This window comes from Leucoraja erinacea, chromosome 1, assembly GCF_028641065.1.
Source record: "Leucoraja erinacea ecotype New England chromosome 1, Leri_hhj_1, whole genome shotgun sequence".
NCBI classification, from domain to species: Eukaryota; Metazoa; Chordata; class Chondrichthyes; order Rajiformes; family Rajidae; genus Leucoraja; species Leucoraja erinaceus.
In genome coordinates this window covers 37,205,680-37,225,681 of record NC_073377.1, presented here as the reverse complement: position 1 = coordinate 37,225,681, position 20,002 = coordinate 37,205,680, and the positions used below count along the sequence as shown (strand labels likewise).

The following is a 20,002-nucleotide window of genomic DNA, read 5'->3' as shown; positions in this document are numbered from 1 at the left end:
TGGTATTCAAATGCAATTCAGGAAGGACAACATATACTGTACCAATATTGACCATTTCACTAGAGTTAATTTGTCACAACTATCCTTATCCTTATCTATCATAAACAAAGAACCATAGAAAATGGGTGCAGGAGGAGGCCATTCGGCCCTTCGAGCCAGCACCACCATTCATTGTGATCATGGCTGATCGTCCCTAATCAATAACCCGTGCCTGCCTTCTCCCCTTGATTCCACCAGCCCCTAGAGCTCTATCTAACTCTTTCTTAAATCCATCCAGTGACTTGGCCTCCACTGCCCTCTGTGGTAGGGAATTCCACAGGGAAGTTTTTTCTCACCACAGTCTGGTTCTGGACTCACCCAACATTGGGTACATTTTTCCTGCATCTAGCTTGTCCAGTCCTTTTATAATGTTATATGCTTCTATAAGATCCCCCTCATCCTTCTAAACTCCAGTGAATACGCCTAGTCTTTTCAATATTTCCACATATGACAGCCCCGCCATCCCAGGGATCAATCTTGTGAACCTACGCTGCACAGCCTCAATCTCAAGGATGTCCTTCCTCAAATTAGGAGACCAAAACTGTACTCCAGCTAGGAGAGCAATACTCCAGATGTGGTCTTACCAGAGGTCTATACAACCGCAGAAGAAACTCTTCACTCCTATACTGAAATCCTCGTGTTATGAAGGCCAACATTCCATTAGCTTTCTTCACTGCCTGCTGTACCTGCACGCCAACGTTCAGTGACCGGTGTACAAGGACACCCAGGTCTCGCTGTACCTCTGCCTTACCTAACCTAACCCCATTGAGATAATAACCTGCCCCCTTGTTTTTGCCACCAAAGTGGATAACCTCACATTTATCTATATTATACTGCATCTGCCACGCATCTGCCCACACACTCACCATACCATATCTATCTATATACTTTTAAAACTCTGTGGGTGTGTAGGTGTACGGCATTTTGCATTTGATTCGTTACTCCGCGCAAACCAGACACAAAAACGCCACAATTTTTACCATTTCGCTAGCGATTTTACTTCTACATTCGCACATCCACTCCTTAGTCAATTATTTCCCCAAATTTTGAGTAAAATTGATCACAAAACCCAAACACAACGCAATTTTTAAGATCTAAATGGCTCTTACCAGCTGCTGACGTCACAATGTCGAAATACCGACCAATCCAGGCCCACCTGCCTCCAGTATTCCTCCAAGTACGCTCGCGCCACGCCTCCCGTTGCTCGACTCCAACTTGCCCACCTGCCCGCTCGCTCCAACCCCCCCCCCCCCAGTTCACCTCTTTCTCCCCTCCTCTCTTTCCTCTCCCCCTCCTCTCCCCCCCATTACCTCCACTCCGCCCTCCCCCCCCCCCCCCCCTCCTCTCCCTACTCGGGGTCTGAAGCGCCGAGGATGCGAGGCCATGGAGCTGAGACTCACTCTGAGGCCGACGGCTGCTGGGCGGCCATACCCCTCTCCTCCCTCCCTTCTTCCCTCCCCCCCCCCCCCCCTTCTTACCCCCCCTCCCTCCCCCCCCAACCCCCCCTTCTCTCGATCGGCCGGCCCTCCGCTGCTTTTGACCGTCCGCCCGCTCCGCAGCAGCAGGGTCACCCGCTAAAAACATGTCGCAAATCGGAAACCCCAGCTCCAAAAGGCTGGAAGCGCCCCTGCCTCTGTGCCCCTCTCTGTATCCCCCTCTGGGTGCCTCTATGTCACTCTCTGTGCCTCCATGTCCCTCTCTGTGCCCCTCTCTGTGTGCCTCCGTGTCTCCCTCTCTGTGCCTCTGTCTCCCTCTTTGTGCTTCTGTCTCCCTCTCTGTGCCTCCGTCTCCCCCTCCTTGCCTGCGAATTGGGGGGCTATGTGTGAGTGGATAGGGCAGGGCGGGGGTGGTTAGTGTGTGTGTGACGCCTCAGGCCGCCCCCTCCCCTCGCAACCGCGTGTTGGGGAAAGACCCAACGGGTCTGCACTTGGTCTAGTATAATTTAAAACTCTGTGTGTGTGTGTGTGTGTGTGTGTCATTTTGCCTGTGAAACCTATCTCCTCGAAAATCAGACAGCAAAACAGGGAGATCTTTACATATTTCAGTAGAGATTGTCCTTGTGATTTTAGAAATCCACTCCTCTGTAAATTTTCCACACTTTATGAAAATTGTTCACCAATCTGACCTTTATTTTAAAAATCTGACCGCTGCCTAGTTGCTGACGTTACCATAACGGTGAAAGTTTTACATATTCTGGTAAAAATTTTCCTTATGATTTCAAAAATCCACTCCTCTGTAAATTTGATTCATTATTTAATGTTATTCACTAACATTTACCACCAAACTGACAATTTTAAAAAAAATATAGCGGTTGCTCAGCTGCTGACCTCAAATGCCTTTGCCCTCCCTCCCCTCCGCTCTGGATTAATGCAGCTGCTATCAACGCGCATGCACAGTTTTCTATGAGTCGCATTAAGGCCCCCCCCCCGTTCTTCACAATGTGTAGAAAGAACGAGCGTTCTGCAGATCAGGAGGTCAACGCTGGTCATCGGAGGCCACCAGCTTGCTTTTAGAATCCTCTCCGTCTCCCCGGCCCGATGAGAGAACATGGCGGCGGCCGTTATTGTCGCGTGGGGCACGGGATGAGAAGGTGGCCCTGGCGCCCATTAATCCCTCTGGAAAACCTGCAATTCCTCCGTTGAACGCAGGGACATGCAGAATCGCAAGCTACCGAAGCTCTCCACGCCGCCCGCGTGGTCCAGAGAGCTGCCGAGGCTCGCGGCCCTTTCGCAGTTGTCCCCAAAGATCGCTATAGGATCTTTGGTCGGCCTCGTCGGAGCCGCCCGCTCACCGAGTTCAAGTCTGCCCTCTCTCTCTCTCTCTCTCCCCCCCCCATCCTCTGGTCAACCTAAAATTGTTGCTGACGTTACAATAACGGTGAAGTGTTTACATATTCTGGTAGAAATTTTCCTTATGATTTCAAAAATCCACTCCTCTGTAAATTTGGTTAATTACTTAACGAGTTATTTACTAAAATTTATCACCAAACTGACATTTTTTTAAAAACATTACGGTTGCCCAGCTGCTGACCTCACAATGCCTTAGCTTGTGGCCCAGCTCGCTCGTGGCACCGCCCCTCCCCCTCCCGGATTAATACAGCTGCTGTCAACGCAAGTCACGTTACGCCCTACACCCCCTTTCTTCAAAACGTGCAGAAAGAACAGGCGTTCTGCAGATCCGGAGGTCACTGCCGCTCACCGGAGGACACCGGCTTGCTTCTGAATCCTCTCCGTCTCCCCCGCCCGATGTGAGAACATGGCGGTGGCCGTTTTCGTCGTGCAGGGCATGCGATGAGAAGGTGGCCCCGGCGGCCATTAATCCCTCTGGAAAACCTGCGATTCCTCCATTGATCGCAGGGACACGCAGAATCGCAAGCTGCCGAGACTCTCCACGCCGCCCGAGGTCCAGAGAGCTGCTGAGGCTCGCGGCCCTTTCATAGTCCGATCCAAAGATTGCTATAGGATCTTTGGTCGGCCTCATGGGAGCCGCCCTCTCTTTCGAGTTCAAGTCCGCCCTCTCCCTCTCTCTCTCCCCCGCCCCTCTCCCCCACTCCCCCTCCTCCCCCCGTCCTCCCTCCCCCCCCCTCCTCTCCCCCACACCCCCCTCATCTCCCACCCCCCCCCCCCCCCTCTCTCCACCCACTCCCCGCCTCTCCCTACCCCTCTCCTTACACACCTCCCCACCACCCCTCTCCACTCTCTCCTCTCTCCCACCTACCTAATTCCATACCCCTCTCCCCCTTCTTCCCCCTCGCCCCTCTTTCCCCTCTCTCTCCTTCCTCCTCCCTCCTCTCTCTCTCTCTCCCCCTTTCCCCAAACCCCCCCTTCTCTTTCCCCCCTCCCCGCTCTCCTACCCCACCCCCTCTACCCCTCCTTTTCCCTCACCCTCCCCCCCCTAAACCCCCCTTCCCCCATCCACACCCTCCCCCTCCACCCCCTTGGCCTCACCTCCCCCTTCCCTCCAGGCCCCCTCCACTCCCCCCTCTCCTCCCCCCCCCTCTCCCCCTCCCCCCCCCTCCCCCCCACCTCTCCCCCTCACTTCCCCCCGTCCTTCCCCTCACCCTCCTCCCCCCCCCCTTCAGCCTCCCCTCTCTCTCCCCCCTCTTTTTCTCCTCCTCTCCCCCCTCCTTACCCCTCCACCCCCTCTCTCTCTGTCTCTGCCACTTCTCTCTCTGCCCTCACTCTCTATCCCCCTCCTCACTAGATGCGCCAGCGAGTTGGGGGCTATGTGTCAGTGGATAGGGCGGTTATGGGGTAGAAGGACCAAATGAATAATATTAATATAATATCAAGGGGGTAGTTTGCGTGTGTGCGGGGGGTAGTCAGTGTGTGTGTATGGGAATGGTTAGTGTTTGTGTGTGATGCCGCCCCCTAAACCCACCCCCCCTCCGGCAACTGCGCGTTGGAGGAACAGACGTAGGATGTAGATGTGTGTGTGTGTGCGCGTTTATTTGTTTGTTTGTGTGTTTTCACATCTTCTCAAAAAAAAGCATGCGAACGGGAACATTTTTACATATTCTGGTAGAGATTTACCCCCTGGAGTCCGAAATCGGCTTAACTGAAAATGTTGTACTTTATTTCTTGAGTTATTAATAAAAATGTTCACAAATCCGATCAAACTTTGAAATCAAAAAGCCTGTTTTTCGCTGATGACGTGACAATGGATCTACCTGCCTGCCGTCTGCTCGCGCCATGACTAACGCCACCATCCACCCCTCCCTCCTCCCCCCGTAGTTCAAAGGTCGTCCTGTCGACTGAACACCAAAGATTAAAGCTGAAGACGGCGTCGGTCCAACTTGCGCTCCTTTGGTCGACACTCACTTGTGCCTCGGCTCGAGTCTCTCAACCTCCCATCTCTCCCCCCCACCTCTCTCCCCCCTTCCCCCCCCCGCTCTCTCTCCCCCCCCCCCCCCCCCCCCCCCCCCCATGCCTCTGTGTCCCTCTCTGTGGCTCTGTGTCCCTCTCTGTGCCTCTATCTCCCTCTCTGTCCCTCCCTGTGCCTCTGTGTTCCTCTCCCTCTACCCCCCCTCCCTCTCTAGCCGCGCCTGTAACTTGGGGGCTATACGTGAGTGGATAGGGCGGGGGGTGGGGTAAAATAAGTGTGAGTGAATAATATTAATATAATTTCAATGGGGGTGGTTAGTGTGCGTGTGTGAGGGGTTGGTTAGTGTGCGTGTGTGAGGGGTTGGTTAGTGTGCGTGTGACGCTGCAGGCCGCCCCCTCCACCCCTCAACTGCGTGTTGGGACGGGACCCAACAGGTCCCACTTGGTCTAGTAAACATTAAAATTGTAAATGCAGCGTAACCTTGGTGCAAGATGCCATGGTCAGAGGTGTTATCCCTATGTGCCAGAGTTCTACGCTCCCATCCTTTTAAATATTGCTCTACAGATTTGATGTTTTACATATCATATATTAATAATATAGAGAACTAAAATAAAACATTGTACCTCCATAATCTTTTGCAATTGGTTATTGTTCTCCACCACCACAATGTTGGCCTTGCAGTTATCAATCACGTACTTGCATGCATCTGCAGAATATGTTGCATAAATCCCGACAGCCAAGCCACTAGTTGAAAGAAAACTTTTGTTATTAAATGCAAACATTTACTCAATATTTGGTACTGCACCACCACCAAGTCAGAAAATCCAAATTCACACTAATTTAGAAAGAGCTTTGGTCAGCAGGTGAACTGCAAGCAGTAAAAGAACACAAAGTGCTGGAGTAAATAGCAGGTTAGCAACACATCTGGAGAACGTGGATTTGTGATGTGTCAGGTTGAGATCCTTCTTCAAACTACTAGTGATACCTTTGTTTCCATCTTAACATTGTTTTGTTTCAGAATTTCCTTACAACGCAATTTTCAATACAAGAAATCAGTCATCAACAGATGTAACACAAAATTAAAAAAAGTTCCCTTATTCCATGTAGAAACAAGGGACTGCAGATGCTGGTTTACAAAATAAGACACAAGATACTGGTGTAACTCAGCAGATCAGGCAACATCTCTGGAGTGCATGGCAGAATCCTGAGCTGAAATGTCACCTATTCATGTTCTCTGGACACGCTGCCTTATCTGCAGAGTTACACCAGCACTGTTCCTTATTTTGTCTATTCAATGTCTAATGGTAAATAGCCTTGCTATTTTTTTTTTTTTCAGATGCTGACTGACCGCTGAGTAGTGCAAACTCCATCATCAAGTTCACTGATGACACCACTGTTGTGAGACTTATCACTGATGGGGATGAGTCAGAGTATAGAAGAGAGATCGAGCAAATGTCCATATGGTGCCAGCACAATAACGTGGCCCTCAACACCAGCAAAACCAAGGAACTGATTGTGGACTTTGGAAGGGGTAGGATGTGGACCCACAGTCCCGTTTATATCAACGGGTCGATGGTTGAAAAGGTCAAGAGCTTCAAATTCCTGGGCGTGCACATCTCTGAAGATCTTTCCTGGTGCGAGAACACTAATGCAATTATTAAGAAAGCACATCAGCACCTCTACTTCCTGAGAAGATTACGGAGAGTTGGTTTGTCAAGGAGGACTCTCTCTAACTTCTACAGGTGCACAGTAGAGAGCATGCTGACCGGTTGCATCGTGGCTTGGTTCGGTAACTTGAGCGCCCTGGAGAGGAAAAGACTACAAAAAGTAGTAAACACTGCCCAGTCCATCATCGGCTCTGACCTCCCTTCCATCGAGGGGATCTATCGCAGTCGCTGCCTCAAAAAGGCTGGCAGTATCATCAAGGACCCACACCATCCTGGCCACACACTCATCTCCCTGCTACCTTCCGGTAGAAGGTACAGGAGCCAGAAGACTGCAATGACCAGGTTCAGGAATAGCTACTTCCCCACAGCCATCAGGCTATTAAACTTGGCTCGGAAAAAAACTCTGAACATTAATAGCCCATTATCTGTTATTTGCATTTTATCAGTTTATTTATTCATGTGTGTATATATTTATATAATGGTATATGGACACACTGATCTGCTTTGTAGTCATGCCTACTATGTTCTGTTGTGCTGAGGCAAAGCAAGAATGTCATTGTCCTATCAGGGACACATAACAATAAACTATCTTGAATCTTGAAGCATTCTGAAACAAATATGAAATATCTTACTTGGATGACCTGAAATTAAAGCAAATAATTAGTTAGTTACCTAATTGTAGCTAATTACAAAATTGACTGTTATGACGGAAATAGTAATAAACACCGAGACTGCCTTGAAAATTCAAAAATGTGATATTCTCAAGAACTGAACTTTAATATTATTGTATTATATGCTGTAAGTCTGTAACAGACAGGTAAAGAAATTACAATTTCTAGCAAAAGACCAAGTCTTTATGGAGAAGATCAGTTGCTACCTGGTACATTGGCATATCATAATCAGTAGCATAATCATACTCCTCAGATTGTAACCAATAAGCAATTCTGTACATCTTCTTTTTCCTCAACTTTTCAATTTTGGCATTGTAAACTACAAGATTTTTGCTCTTCAAACCACGCATGACACGCCTTTCTGCCCACTACTTTCCCATTAAGAATGTCCTGTAGATCATCACATTTGGAGTAGTCCAAATTCGGATAATATCTGCGAATGCTGATTAAATAGGTCTCTTCTGCTGGGCATTTGGATTGACAATTTAGCATTTCTTCTTCGGAGACTATATAAAATGTAAAGAGAAAAAAAAACACTGAACAGCATTAACAGAAACAAGTTATTATTTGCAGATTTAACAACCCCCCCCCCCTCTAAAAGCGCCTGCTAGTTGGGGGCTATGCGTCAGTAGAGAGGGTGGTTATGGGGTAAAAGGAGCAAATTAATAATATTAATATATCAATGGGGGTAGTTAGTGTGTGTGTCGCCGCATGCCGCCCCCCCGTTAGTGTGTGTGACGCCGCATGCCACCCCACCCAGCTGCCACCCCCACCCCCCCCCCCGTCTGTTCCCCAACGGGTCTGCACTTGGTCTAGTATCTATTAAAAGTGTGTGTGTGTGGGTGTGTCATTTTGCATGTGAGTCATTTTGCATGTGAAACGTATCTCCTCGAAAACCAGATGCCGAAACTGGGAAATTTTTATGTATTTCAGTAGAGATTTTCCTTGCGAGTTTAGAAATCCACGCCTCTGTACCTTTGGTATATTATTTTCCTGACTTTTTTATTAAAATTGTTGACCAATCTGACCTTTTTTTTAAAAATGTGACTGCTCCCCATCTGCTGACATTACAATAACAGTGAAATTTGTGCATCTTCTGGAAGGAAATTTCCTTATGATTTCAAACATCCAATCGTCTATAAATTTGGTTGATTATTTCCCGAGATATTTACAAATATTTATCACCAAATTGACAATTTAAAAAAATATTACGGTTGCCCAGCAGCTGACCTCACAATGCCTTTGCACCTGGTCCAACTGCCTCCTGGCCCCGCCCAGCCTGACCCACCCAGCCTGGCAGCTGGCCCCACCCTGCTGACCTCACAATGCCTTTCCAACTGGCCCAACTGCCGCCTGGCCCCCCCCCCCCCCCCCCCCCCCCCCCAGCATGCTAGGTTGATGATTCCATTGTTTTCATTGAATTGAATTGAATTATTTCTCATTTAACAACACTAATTCTTAACATTAACTTTTAATTTCAAAGACAGTTTTTTAAATATAAAACTGCCCTTCTGTCTCTGCCCCTTTCTCTCCCCATTCTCTCTCTGCCCTCACTCTCTGCCCCCCCCCCCCCCCCCCCGTGCCTTCGAGTTGGGGGTTATGCGTCAGTGGATAGGACGGTTATGGGGTAAAAGGAGTAATATTAATAATATTAAGGGGGTAGTTAGCGTGTAGTTAATGTGTGTGACGCCGCTTGCCGCCGCCCCCCCCCCAGCTCCCCCTCCCCCGCAACCACACGTTGGGGGAACAGACCCAATGGGTCTGCACTTGGTCTAGTAATTATTAAAACTTGCGTTGGTTTGTTGGTTTGTAACGGATTCTATTTTGCGAATATTCGTTTAAGGCGTTTGTGGATTTACTCCTCCACCCTTTACCGTAACTGAGAATTGTTTACATATTGCTTTAGAGTTTTTCCTCCTCCACATTATGTTTTGAAAATTAGAAAATTTGGTTATTAATTTCCCTGCTTTTTTAGTAAAAAACATAAAGACATTTTAAAATCAAACTGCTGCCATCTCACAGATGTACAATCACAATGGATCTCATTTACATATGATATCACAAAGGGACAGGGGTGGGAGATTGCAACCTTCACATGGTCCCATGAATGCAATCAACCTGGCGTGCACAATCAAATAAAGTCAAATTGAACAAGTTGTCCTACCCCCCTCCTTATCTACCACATCACTCTCTACTCCCTTCCCCCGCCTCCACCCCTCCTATCACCCCCCTCCCCACCTTCCACTCTCCTCTTCTCTCCCCCTCCTCTCTCTCCCTCCACCTCTCCCCCCTCTTCACTCCCCGCTCCACCTCTCCCCTCTTCTCTCCCCCTCCAACGCCCACTTCTCCCCCCTTCCCCCTTTCTCTCCCTCTCCCTCCTTCCCTTTCTCTTTTCTCATCCCCTCTCTCTCCCTTCCCCTCTCCTTCCCTCTCCCTCTCTCTTTTTCTCCTTTCTCTCCCTCTCCCTCTCTCTTTTCACTCTCCCTCCCCCCCCCCCTCCCTCCCCCTCTCTCTCCCCCTCCCCCTTCCCCCTCCCTCTTCCCTCCTCTCCTCCCCCTCCCCACTCCCCCCTCCCCTCCCGCTCCCTCCCTCCGTCTCACCCCCCCTTAACCCCCTCTCTCCCCTCACCCCTCTCCTCTCCCCTCCTCCCCCTCTCCTTCCCTCCCGCCCTCTCCTCCTCCCTCCCCACTCTCCTCCGTCTACCCACCACCCCCCCTCCCTTCCCCCCTCCCCACTCTCTCCCCATCTCCCCTCCCCATTCTCTCCCCTCCCCCCCTCCATCTCCCCCTCTCCTCCTCCCTCACACCCTCTCCACCTCCCCATCCCCTCCCCATCCTCTTCCTGCCTCTGCACCTCCTCTACCCCCCCTCCATCCCATCTCTCCCCCTCCCTCCATCCCCCTCTCCTCATCTCCCTCCCCTCTCTTTCTCTGCCCCACACACTCTTTGCCCCTTATCCACCCTCCCTCTCCTCCTCTCTCCCCTCCTCCAACTCCCTCTCCCCTCCTCTCTACCCCCTCCCTTCCCCCCTTTCTTTCCCCCTGCTCTCTCCCCACCCCTTCTCTCCCCATCCTCTCTCTCCTCCTCTCCCCACCTCCTCTCCCCATCTACTCTCTTCCCCCTCCTCTCCTCCCTCCGCCTCCCCCCTCTCCCTTTTTCCTCTCCCCTCCCCCTCGCCCCATCCCGTCTCCCCCTACCCCCCCCCTCATCTCCCTCCCCCTCTCTCCCCCCCTTTTTCCTTCCCTCCCCCTCTCTCCTCTCCCCATCCCGTCTCCCCCTACCCCCCCTCATCTCCCTCCCCCTTCCCCTCCACGTGTGTGTGGGAGGTGGTTAGTGTGCGTGTGAAGTCACAGACCCCCCCCCCCCCCCCCCCCCCGCAACCGCACGTTTAGGGGACGGGACCCAGCTGTCTCCCTTCTCTCCCCCACCCCGCGTTGGGGGAACAGACCCAGTGGATCTGCACTTGGTCTAGTGATTTTTTAATTTCACTTTGTCATGAATTTATAAGCCAAATAGAAGGAATTTAATGCTTCATTCCCATAAATTAATCCAGAAACATCCACTCTGAGGATAATCAAAATCTTTTTTTTTGCACAATACATCTGACTAAAACTGTACTGTGGATATTTAGTATGAAAATATTGATAATTGATCGACAATAACACAAAATATAGATTTTCGATTTTCTTATGACATGATTGTGCAAAAAAAAAAGAATTTGATTATCTTGAGAGTGGATGATTCTGGAATGTGATCGATTGGAATGTGGCCGCATGATTTAACAATATTTTTCGCATCATAAGATTAAAATGAAGCCACACCAAAAAGCAAAATAATATGTTAAATAAACGACATACCTTTTGTTTAGTCCTGCACTTGTGATCCGTGATGTTGAACGCATTGAAGGTGTTTGAAGTCGCGGTTTATTTCAATCCAGCGATGCAATCGACCAGGAACTTTTTTAATTTTTTTTAAAACGGGAACGGGTTCACAGAACAAATTTTCTTCATCAGCTAGCAGTCCGAGCAAATTCATCTCCAACAACCAATACAAACCTGCATTTTAATCCCCCCCCCCCCCCCCCCCCCCCCCCCAATGCCTCCTGAATCGCACGCACAGGCAGCAGGCCGATCTGCAGCGCCACTGATGGTAGGTTTTGTAACAACGCTAAAACAAGTATCTACAGTTCTTTCCTACACATCAGTGATATCTGTTGACTGTCTGGGTTACCGACATGTGTCTGATTCCCTCACACATCCCAGATATACTAGTCGTTAGGTGTAGATTTTGCAGTGGAGCCACGTGTGTTGACTCCATCCTATCCCCCCTGGTCCAATCTCTCCCAACCTATGTCAAGATACTTCACATGTCCTTCGTCTCTTTAATGACTTCCGTTTTCAGAGCCCCCACTCCCTCATCTTTACTATGGACGTTCAGTCACTCTACACTTCCATCTCCCACCAGGAAGGCCTTAAAGCCCTCCATTTTTTCTGTGACCGCAGAACCGGCCAATTTCCCTCTACTAAGGCCTAGCAGAGCTGGTCCTCAACCCTAACAACAATTTCTTCAACTACACTCATTTCCTCCAAATCAAAGGCATAGCAATGGGCACTCACAAGGCCCCAGCCCAGCTATGCCTGCCTCTTTGTAGGGTAAATTAAACAATTTCTGTTCCAAACGTACACTGGCCCTATCCCCAAATTCTATCTCCGTTACACTGACGACTGCATCAGTGCTACCTCCTGTCCATGCAGTCCCACCCAGGACTTCAACGGGTGGCGCCACCGCAGTGGTTGCCTCGCCAGCAGCTGTTAGTCCTTTCACTCTTTTTGTTATTTTTAGAGCATGTAAACGTATGTTTTAATGTTTCTTCATATGTCTTATGTGGGGGGTGGTGGGCGGGAATAGTGGGAAACCATTTTTCAGTCACTTACCTGGACGGAGATGCGTCTTTTTTCTGTGTCGCATCTTCGCCCCCCCCCCCCCTCGCCCCCCCCCGCCCCCTCACGGCCTACCAACTGGATTGGCGTGGCCTTCCCTTCTGGAGACTGGCCAGAGCTTCAGCAGCTGGCGCAGCACGGAATTAACATCGCGGAGCGTGGCGATGCGTTGCCTGGGATCGCCAGTGTTGGAGTGTTGGACCTGCTGACTTTAACATCGTGGCGCTTCGGTTTGCGGAGCTTCTAGCTGCGGGCGCAGCGCTGACTTTAACATCGCGGAGGCCTGGGATCTTTTGCCGAGGATCGCCAAAGTTGGAGCTCCGTCCAGCTCGGCCTGTGGACTTTTAACATCGGAAGCCGCAGTCTCCGGTAGGAAGCGGCCGATTCGGAAACTCCAAGCCGCTGAGTGTGTTCCCCCTCCTTTCCGACGTCGGAGTTTCGATCATCCCGGCGAGAGGGCCTGTAGATCGGGCCGTCCGTAGCGGTGACTGCGGAGGGTTCAAATGCCCCGAACAAAGAGGAAGAGAGACTGGACTTTATTGCCTTCTATCACAGTGTGAAACGTTGATTCCACTGTGGTGGATGTTTATGTTAAACTCTATTGTGTATTACCATATAACCAAATAACAATTACAGCACGGAAACAGGCCATCTCGGCCCTACAAGTCCGTGCTGAACAATTATTTTCCCCTAGTCCCATCTACCCGCACTCAGACCATAACCCTCCATTCCCTTCCCATCCATATACCTATCCAATTTAATTTTGTATTGTGTTCTTTTTATTCGCATGGCTGTATGGCAACTCAAATTTCTCTGTACCAATTGGTGCATGTGACAATAAATGTGAACTTGAAATCATGGACCATTAACTTTACCACCAATTCCAATCCTGCACTCAAATTCATTTGGACCATCTCCAACACCTCCCTCCCCTTTCTTGATCTCACCATCTCCATCACTGGAGATAGAGTATCAACTGATGTCTATTACAAACCCACTGACCCCCACAACTATCTCGACTACACTTGTCCCACCCTGCTTCGTGCAAAGACTCTATCCCCTACTCCTAAATTTGTCCGTCTACGCCACATCTGCACCCAAGATGAGGTGTTCTATACCAGGACATCCGAGATGTCCTTATTTTTTAGGGAACGGGGGTTCCCTTCTCCCATCGTAGGTTAGGCCCTCACACGTCTCCTCGGTACCCTGCAGCTCTGCCCTTGCTTTTCTCCCCCTCATCGCAACAGGGACAAAGTCCCCCTAGTCCTTATCTTTCACCCCATCAGCCGTCGCATACAACACATAATTCTCCGACATCTTCCCATCTCCACCCCTTTCCGCCTTCCGAAGAGACCATTCCCACCGCAACTCCCTGGTTAACTCATCCATTCCCACCCAAACCACCCCTCCCAAGGTACCGTTGCCTGCAACGGCAGAAGATGCAACACCTGTCCCTATATCTCCTCCCTCGACTCTGTCCAGGGACCCCTACAGTCAGGTTAGGCAGAGGTTCACTTGGACCTCCACCAACATCATCTACTGTATCCATTGTTCAAGATATGTACTCTTATACATCGGCGAGACAAACGTAGACTGGGCGATCGTTTTGCTGAACACCTTCACTCAGTCCACCTTGACCTACCTGATCTCCCAGTTGCCAAACACTTTAATTCCCCTTCCAATTCCCACATTGACCTTTCTGTCCTAGGCCTCTTACATTGTCAGAGTGAGGCTAATTGCAAATTGGAGGTACAGCATCTCATATTTTGCTTGGGCAACTTGCAACCCAGTGGCATGAATATTGATTTCTAACTTCAAGTAACCCCAGCATTCCCACTCTCTCCATCCCTCCCCCACCCAAGTCACACCAGGTTCCCGTTCTCACCAGCAAACAGGAAGCAATGGCCTGTTTCCTTTATCATTGTTACTTTTTTGCAAAATCTTTCATTAATTTGTTCTATGTCTCTCTACATCATCATCCATATCTCTCATTTCCCTTTCCCGTGACTTTCAGTCTGAAGAAGGGTCTCGAGCTGAAACATCACCCATTCCTTCTCTCCAGAGATGCTGCCTGTCCTGCTGAGTTACTCCAACATTTTGTGTCTATAGTCGTTAGGCTGTTTAGATATTGTAAATTAACTCACAAGAGTAAATGTGTTCCAAGAGAATCGGGGAAGAGTTGATGGGTATGCAAGAATGAATAGGTTACAGGGAAACAAGTGCAGGAAGGGATTGATGGGGTTGCTCCAAGAGCAGCATAGACTCACTGGGCAAAATGGCCACCTGCAGTCTTATGAGAAATAAGTATTCTGTAATGCTGCTATGAATCACTTCAGCAATGTTTGGTGAATTTAATGGCTGGATTGCCTTTGTTTTTACCATTTGGTAACATAGTACATACAAGCACATTTACACAAATGCATCAATTTTACTTCTCCCCCACTTACCATAGTGTTTTTTTTTTAACTCAATGATTAATAATCAATTATTTTTATAGCAAAGAACTGCAGGAGGCTGGATATCTATCTATCCCATCCATCCATCCATCTCTAAGACTCTCGTCTTGTTTGGACATCTGTCTGCATGCAGGCAATCTCAAGGAACGACACCAAAACGGTACACAATAGCACAAAAATGTTTGCACCACCTTACTCAACATTGACCTGTTTGTATTAAGTTTTGTTCAGATTGATGTTATATTTCACAAGTTATCACATTATTAAGTTTACTAAATCCACATTGATAATCTCTTCAACACTTCAGTGCTGGCAGTTGCAGCTTTGATGTTACAATGGGATCTCAGTCCTCCACCTGACATCAGATTTGCAACAATGTTGCCATCATAGAACACTTAGTCGTGGTCCTGACAGCAAGTGATTGAACAGGTGGGGAGGGGCCTGGGGAAGTGGAAGTGCTGGGGGAAGCAGGGGAAGTGCAATAGGATATTTTGTTTAAGGTCCAGTGCTGGGGAAGCAGGGAAGTGGTGGAATCTGACTTTAGGGAACGGGTTGCGTTGGGGGACCAGGCCTCCAGTCAGGGCTATGGGTGAGTGGTGGAATATTGCTTTGAAGGACAGGTTACATTGGGGGAACGGGTGAGTGGTGGAAACGGGTTGCATTGAGGGAACGGGTGAGTGGTGGATTATTGCGTTGGGAGAACGGGCCCCAACAGGTCTCACTTGGTCTAGGATAGATAGATAGATAGATAGATAGATAGATAGATAGATAGATAGATAGATAGATTAGATAGATAGATAGATAGATAGATTGATAGATAGATAGAGATAGATACACACACACACACACACACACACACACACACACACACACACACACACACACACACACACACACACACACACACACACACACACACACACACACACACACACACACACACACACACGGAACTATGCCAAAATGGTACACAATAGTGCAACCATTTTTGCACCACCTTATTCACCTTAGTCCCACGGTCGTTCGTGTCATGTTTCCTTCAAATTTGATGTTATATTTCACAAGTTATTTACATTTTTTGACTTACAAAACCCAAATTTGAGAAAAATGTCTTCCCTGTGCTTACGGCCATGACGTCACAATGGGATTGTAGCCCTGCTCGCAACATTGTTGCTATCCAAGTGCACTGAGTCCTGCTAGCTCTAGCAGGTGCAAATGCATTTTTCTTAAAGTCACAGTACACTGAATTGTTTTTAAAGTTGAAAATGAAGGAGGATGAATAAGGCAAAATGAGCAGCCCCTGTGCAATTGGGAGCTGTGGGTGAGTGGTCGAATATTGCGTTGGGGGAATGGGTTGTGTTGAGGAAACGGGTGAGTGGTGCAATATTGCGTTGCGGAATGAGTTGCGTTGGGGGACCAGGCCTCCTGTGCGGGCTATGGTTGAGTGGTTGAATATTGCGTTGGGGGAACGGGTTGCATAGGGGGACCGGGCCTCCTATGTGACAGGGACCCATTACCAGTTGGTCTAGTATATATTATTAAAACTCTCAACTTGTTTGTTTGGATGCGTGCGTGCGTGAATGTGATATCCCAAAACCACGCCAAAACGGTACACGACAGCGCTACAAATTTTGTCACACCTTACTCAACATTGTCCTAGGATGTAAATGAAACAAGTTTCATTCGGATTGATGTTATATTTTACAAGTTATTGACATTTTAAACTTTACAAAAAACACTTTTCAAACCATTTTTCCACTTGCCCTGCCCGTCAGCAACGTTCAACATCACAATGACGTCAAAATGAGATCCCAATAGGATAGGTGGGAGTTTTCATTAAAAAAAAACATCGCCTTTTTTTGTGGGGAGGTGAAATAGGGGTGAGGCGAGGAGTGGAGGAGCAGGGGGATGAATAGAGGGAGAGGAGGGGGTGGGGAGGGTTCGAGGTTATGGAGGGAGGGAGGGAGTGACTGAGGGTAGGGGAAAGGAGAGGGAGAGAAAGGTCAGGTAGGGAGTGGGGGAGGGGAGGATGTGAGGGGACAGAAGAGGGTAAGTGAAGAGGCCTGGCGTGGGCCAAGCCCTGGGGTTGTAGCCGGGCCCGGGCTTTGGGTGCTGGGGAGTGGTCACAAACATGGACTGGGCCCTGAGCGCGGCTCCGGACCCTGGGCTGGGGTTCGTACCGGTGTGGGGTCCGGGGCTGCTGCTCCGGGCCTGAGGGGAGGGAGAGAAGCTGGACCGGGGGCAAGGACTAGGCCGCAGCCTCGGCCTCTCCCTCCCCCTTCCGCGCGCGGCTCCAGGCCGCACAGCCCATTCCACCCCGCCTCAACTACAACTACAACTTCATCGCCGATGTGGTGGAGCAAACGGAGCCGGCGGTGGTTTACATCGAAATCCAGGCGAGGTGAGGAGGGAGATTGGGGCGATTGAGGGAGAGGATGGGGTAGAGAGGGAGAGGGAGGGGAAAGTGGGGGGAGGTGAGGAGGGAGGATAGAGGGAGAGGAGGGTGGGGGAGTGGGGGAGGTAGGCAGTGGGGAATAGATGGAGAGGAGGGCAGTGGGGGAGGTGATGAGGGAGTATGGAGGGGGTGGGATAGGGGGGAGGTGAGGAGTGGGGGATAGGAAGTGGAGAGGGGTTATGGAGGGAGGGAGTGTGAGGGTAGGAGAAAGGGAGTTGAGGGAGGGAGTGTGGGGGAGGGGAGGAGAGGGTAAAGAGGGTGAAGAGGAGGGGGAGGGAGTGCCGGGGATGAGGGAGAATGGAGGAGGATAAGGGTAGGAAGAGGGATGGCGAGGTGATGGAGGAGGGGAGGGGGAAGAGGGAGGAAGGAAGGTAGGGGGTGAGGGGGAAGCGGAGGAGGGTTGGTGGAGGGTGGGGAGAGGGAGGATAATGGAGGAGGGGGAATAGGGGCTGAAGCGGGAGAGTGAGACGCCTTCACATTGATCTTATTTTTCACAGGCTATTGCCATTTTGAACTTTAAAAACGTCGCAGTCGCGCTCCCACTTGCCGGCCGCGCCTGCGCAGTTGGGGGTGTGTTGCCGAGACTCGTGTCACAACGGGAGCCAGTCAGCCGCACCTGCGCAGTTGGGGGCTATGGGTCAATGGTGGAATATTGCCGTGGGGGACTGGCCCAACGGGTCCGCACCTGGTCTAGTACAAATTAAAAACAGAAATATTCAGCAGGTCAGTCAATATCTGTGGAATGAGAGAGTTGATGTACATGCATGATACAGGGTCATTGACATGGAATGTTAACTTGGGATTCACTCTCAACAGGTACCTGCCTGACCTGCTGAATGAACAATGGTTTCTATTTGCCAAGCTTTTAAGGAAGTACATGAACACTACCCTGCCAGAATTGCTCCTATGTCTGCAATGAACCACTCTGGACTGTTGAATCCTAGGATGCAAACACCACAGAAACGTTCCAGTCCAAGCTGCGAACACAAAAATAAATATTTTAATAACCCTCTTCATTTTTCAAGTAAATTAACTTTGTTGGTTATATAAAGATCCTGAATAGATATATAATTCTAAGTTTACGTGCAACTATTTTTTTAGGAGACATACAATGTGTATATATAGCATGACCTCCTTCAGAAGCAACAGGGTTAAATGCACATTTTATCCACAATGGAAAAAACCGAGCTGGCTGTGGCCGACAACTCTAAAAGGAAAAAGCTAGAGTAGCTCAGCAGGACAGGCAGCATCTCTGGAGAGATGGAATATGTGTTGTTTTGGGTCAAAACAAATGGATGCAGCCACCTTCAGGCTAAGAGTTGCGTCTGAGGAGGCCCACTGTCTATCTGAGTGATGAGTGCCAGAGTGTTTATATGTTGGCCCTGTTAACGAAAGAGGCAAGGGAGATTGCTGCAGTCTTGAGGAAAATCTTTTCATCTTGTCTAGTGAGGCAAGGTCATGGAGGATTGGGGAGTATCCAGAATTGTATTTTTGTTTAAGTGAAATCTGGATAATCCCGGATAATGTCAGTGGTAGGGAAACTAATATAGAGGATTCGCGTGGATAGGAGTTACATGCATTTGGAACAAAATGGACTAATTTAGGACAGTCACAACATTACTTTGAGGAGCCTGCCCACCCACTTTCAGTAACACAAGTTACTGGAGTAACTTGCAACATCACTGCAGGACATGGATCAGTGGCATTTCTGGTTGGGACTCTTCTTCAGACAGGTTGTAGGAGGGGGAGAACAAATCTGGGTGAGAACATGGTCCAAGAGCAGGAGAGCAGCAGGAATTACACAGAGAGGGAGCAATATATGTATGCCCGCAAGCCCAGGTAACATCTTGGTGAATCTCTTCTGCACCCTTACTAACTTAATAACCTTCTTCCTGCAACTGGCAGCCAGAACTGCACATAATACTTCAAGTGTGGTCTCACCAACGACTCGTATAGCTGCATCACAATGTGCTAACTTTTGCACACAATATGCTTGCCAATGAACACAAACAGATGCCTTCTTCACCACACGGCCCATCTGACGTCACTTTTAGGGAATCATGCACCTGTACACATGGGACTCTCCATTCTCCAACAACCTGTAGGGCTCTACCATTTACTATGTAAGTCCTGCCCTGCTTGACATACCAAAGTGGAACACCTCACATGTCAGAGCTAAATTCCATTTGCCATTCCTTTGAGCACCTTCCAAACTGCTCTAGATCCTGTTGTAAACTTAGAAATCCTTGCTCACTATATCATCTATTTTTGTGTCTTCTGCAAATGTACTAATAATGTTAACAACATTTTTAACAAATCCCTGCAGCAAATCACAGATCACAGGTCTCCAATAAAAAAAACCTCCACAACTACCCTTCGACTCCAATTTTAATCCAATTGGCTTTCTCCCCTTGGATTCCATGTGTTTACCTTTCAGAACTGGCCTACCATGTGGGACTTTGTAAAAGGCCTTGCTAAAGACTATACAAACAATGTCCACTGCCCTGCCCTCATCAATCGTCTTGGTGACCACCTCAAAATTCCTTATCAGATTTGTGCGACAAGATTCTGCACACACCCCATAATCAAATGGTAGATCCTCTCTCAAAGGCTCCCCTCCAACAACTTACCCACCGCTGATGTCAGGCATGCTGTAATTTCCTGGCTTTACCTTACTGTCCTTCTTAAACAGTAGTACAGCACTACCCACTCTCCAATCTTCTGGAACCACGTGTGGCTAACAATGGTGCAAATATATTTGCAAGGGTTTCAATAAGTTCCTTCCTAGCTTCCCACATGGCCTGAGAATGTACTTGGTCAGGCCCAGGCGATTTATCCACCTTAATGCGCATTAAGACGGCCATGGAGACTTGGACAGGTTGGGGGAGTGGGCAGATGCGTGGCAGATGAAGTTTAATGCGGATAAATGTGAGGTTATCCACTTTGGTACC

At 49.1% G+C, this 20,002-nt stretch overlaps 1 protein-coding gene across 1 annotated transcript in view; it reads right to left on the bottom strand.

The window, feature by feature from the left end:
* Window positions 1–20,002, bottom strand: part of LOC129695780 (long-chain-fatty-acid--CoA ligase ACSBG2-like) — a 157,678-nt gene that overhangs the window by 90,959 nt on the left and 46,717 nt on the right. Inside the window, exons 5-6 of the mRNA XM_055633088.1 lie at window positions 17,940–18,028; window positions 5,487–5,607 (exon numbers count right to left, since the gene is read on the bottom strand). Of these exons, the coding sequence (XP_055489063.1) occupies window positions 5,487–5,607; window positions 17,940–18,028 (210 nt within the window). The remainder of the gene's footprint in view (window positions 1–5,486; window positions 5,608–17,939; window positions 18,029–20,002) is intronic.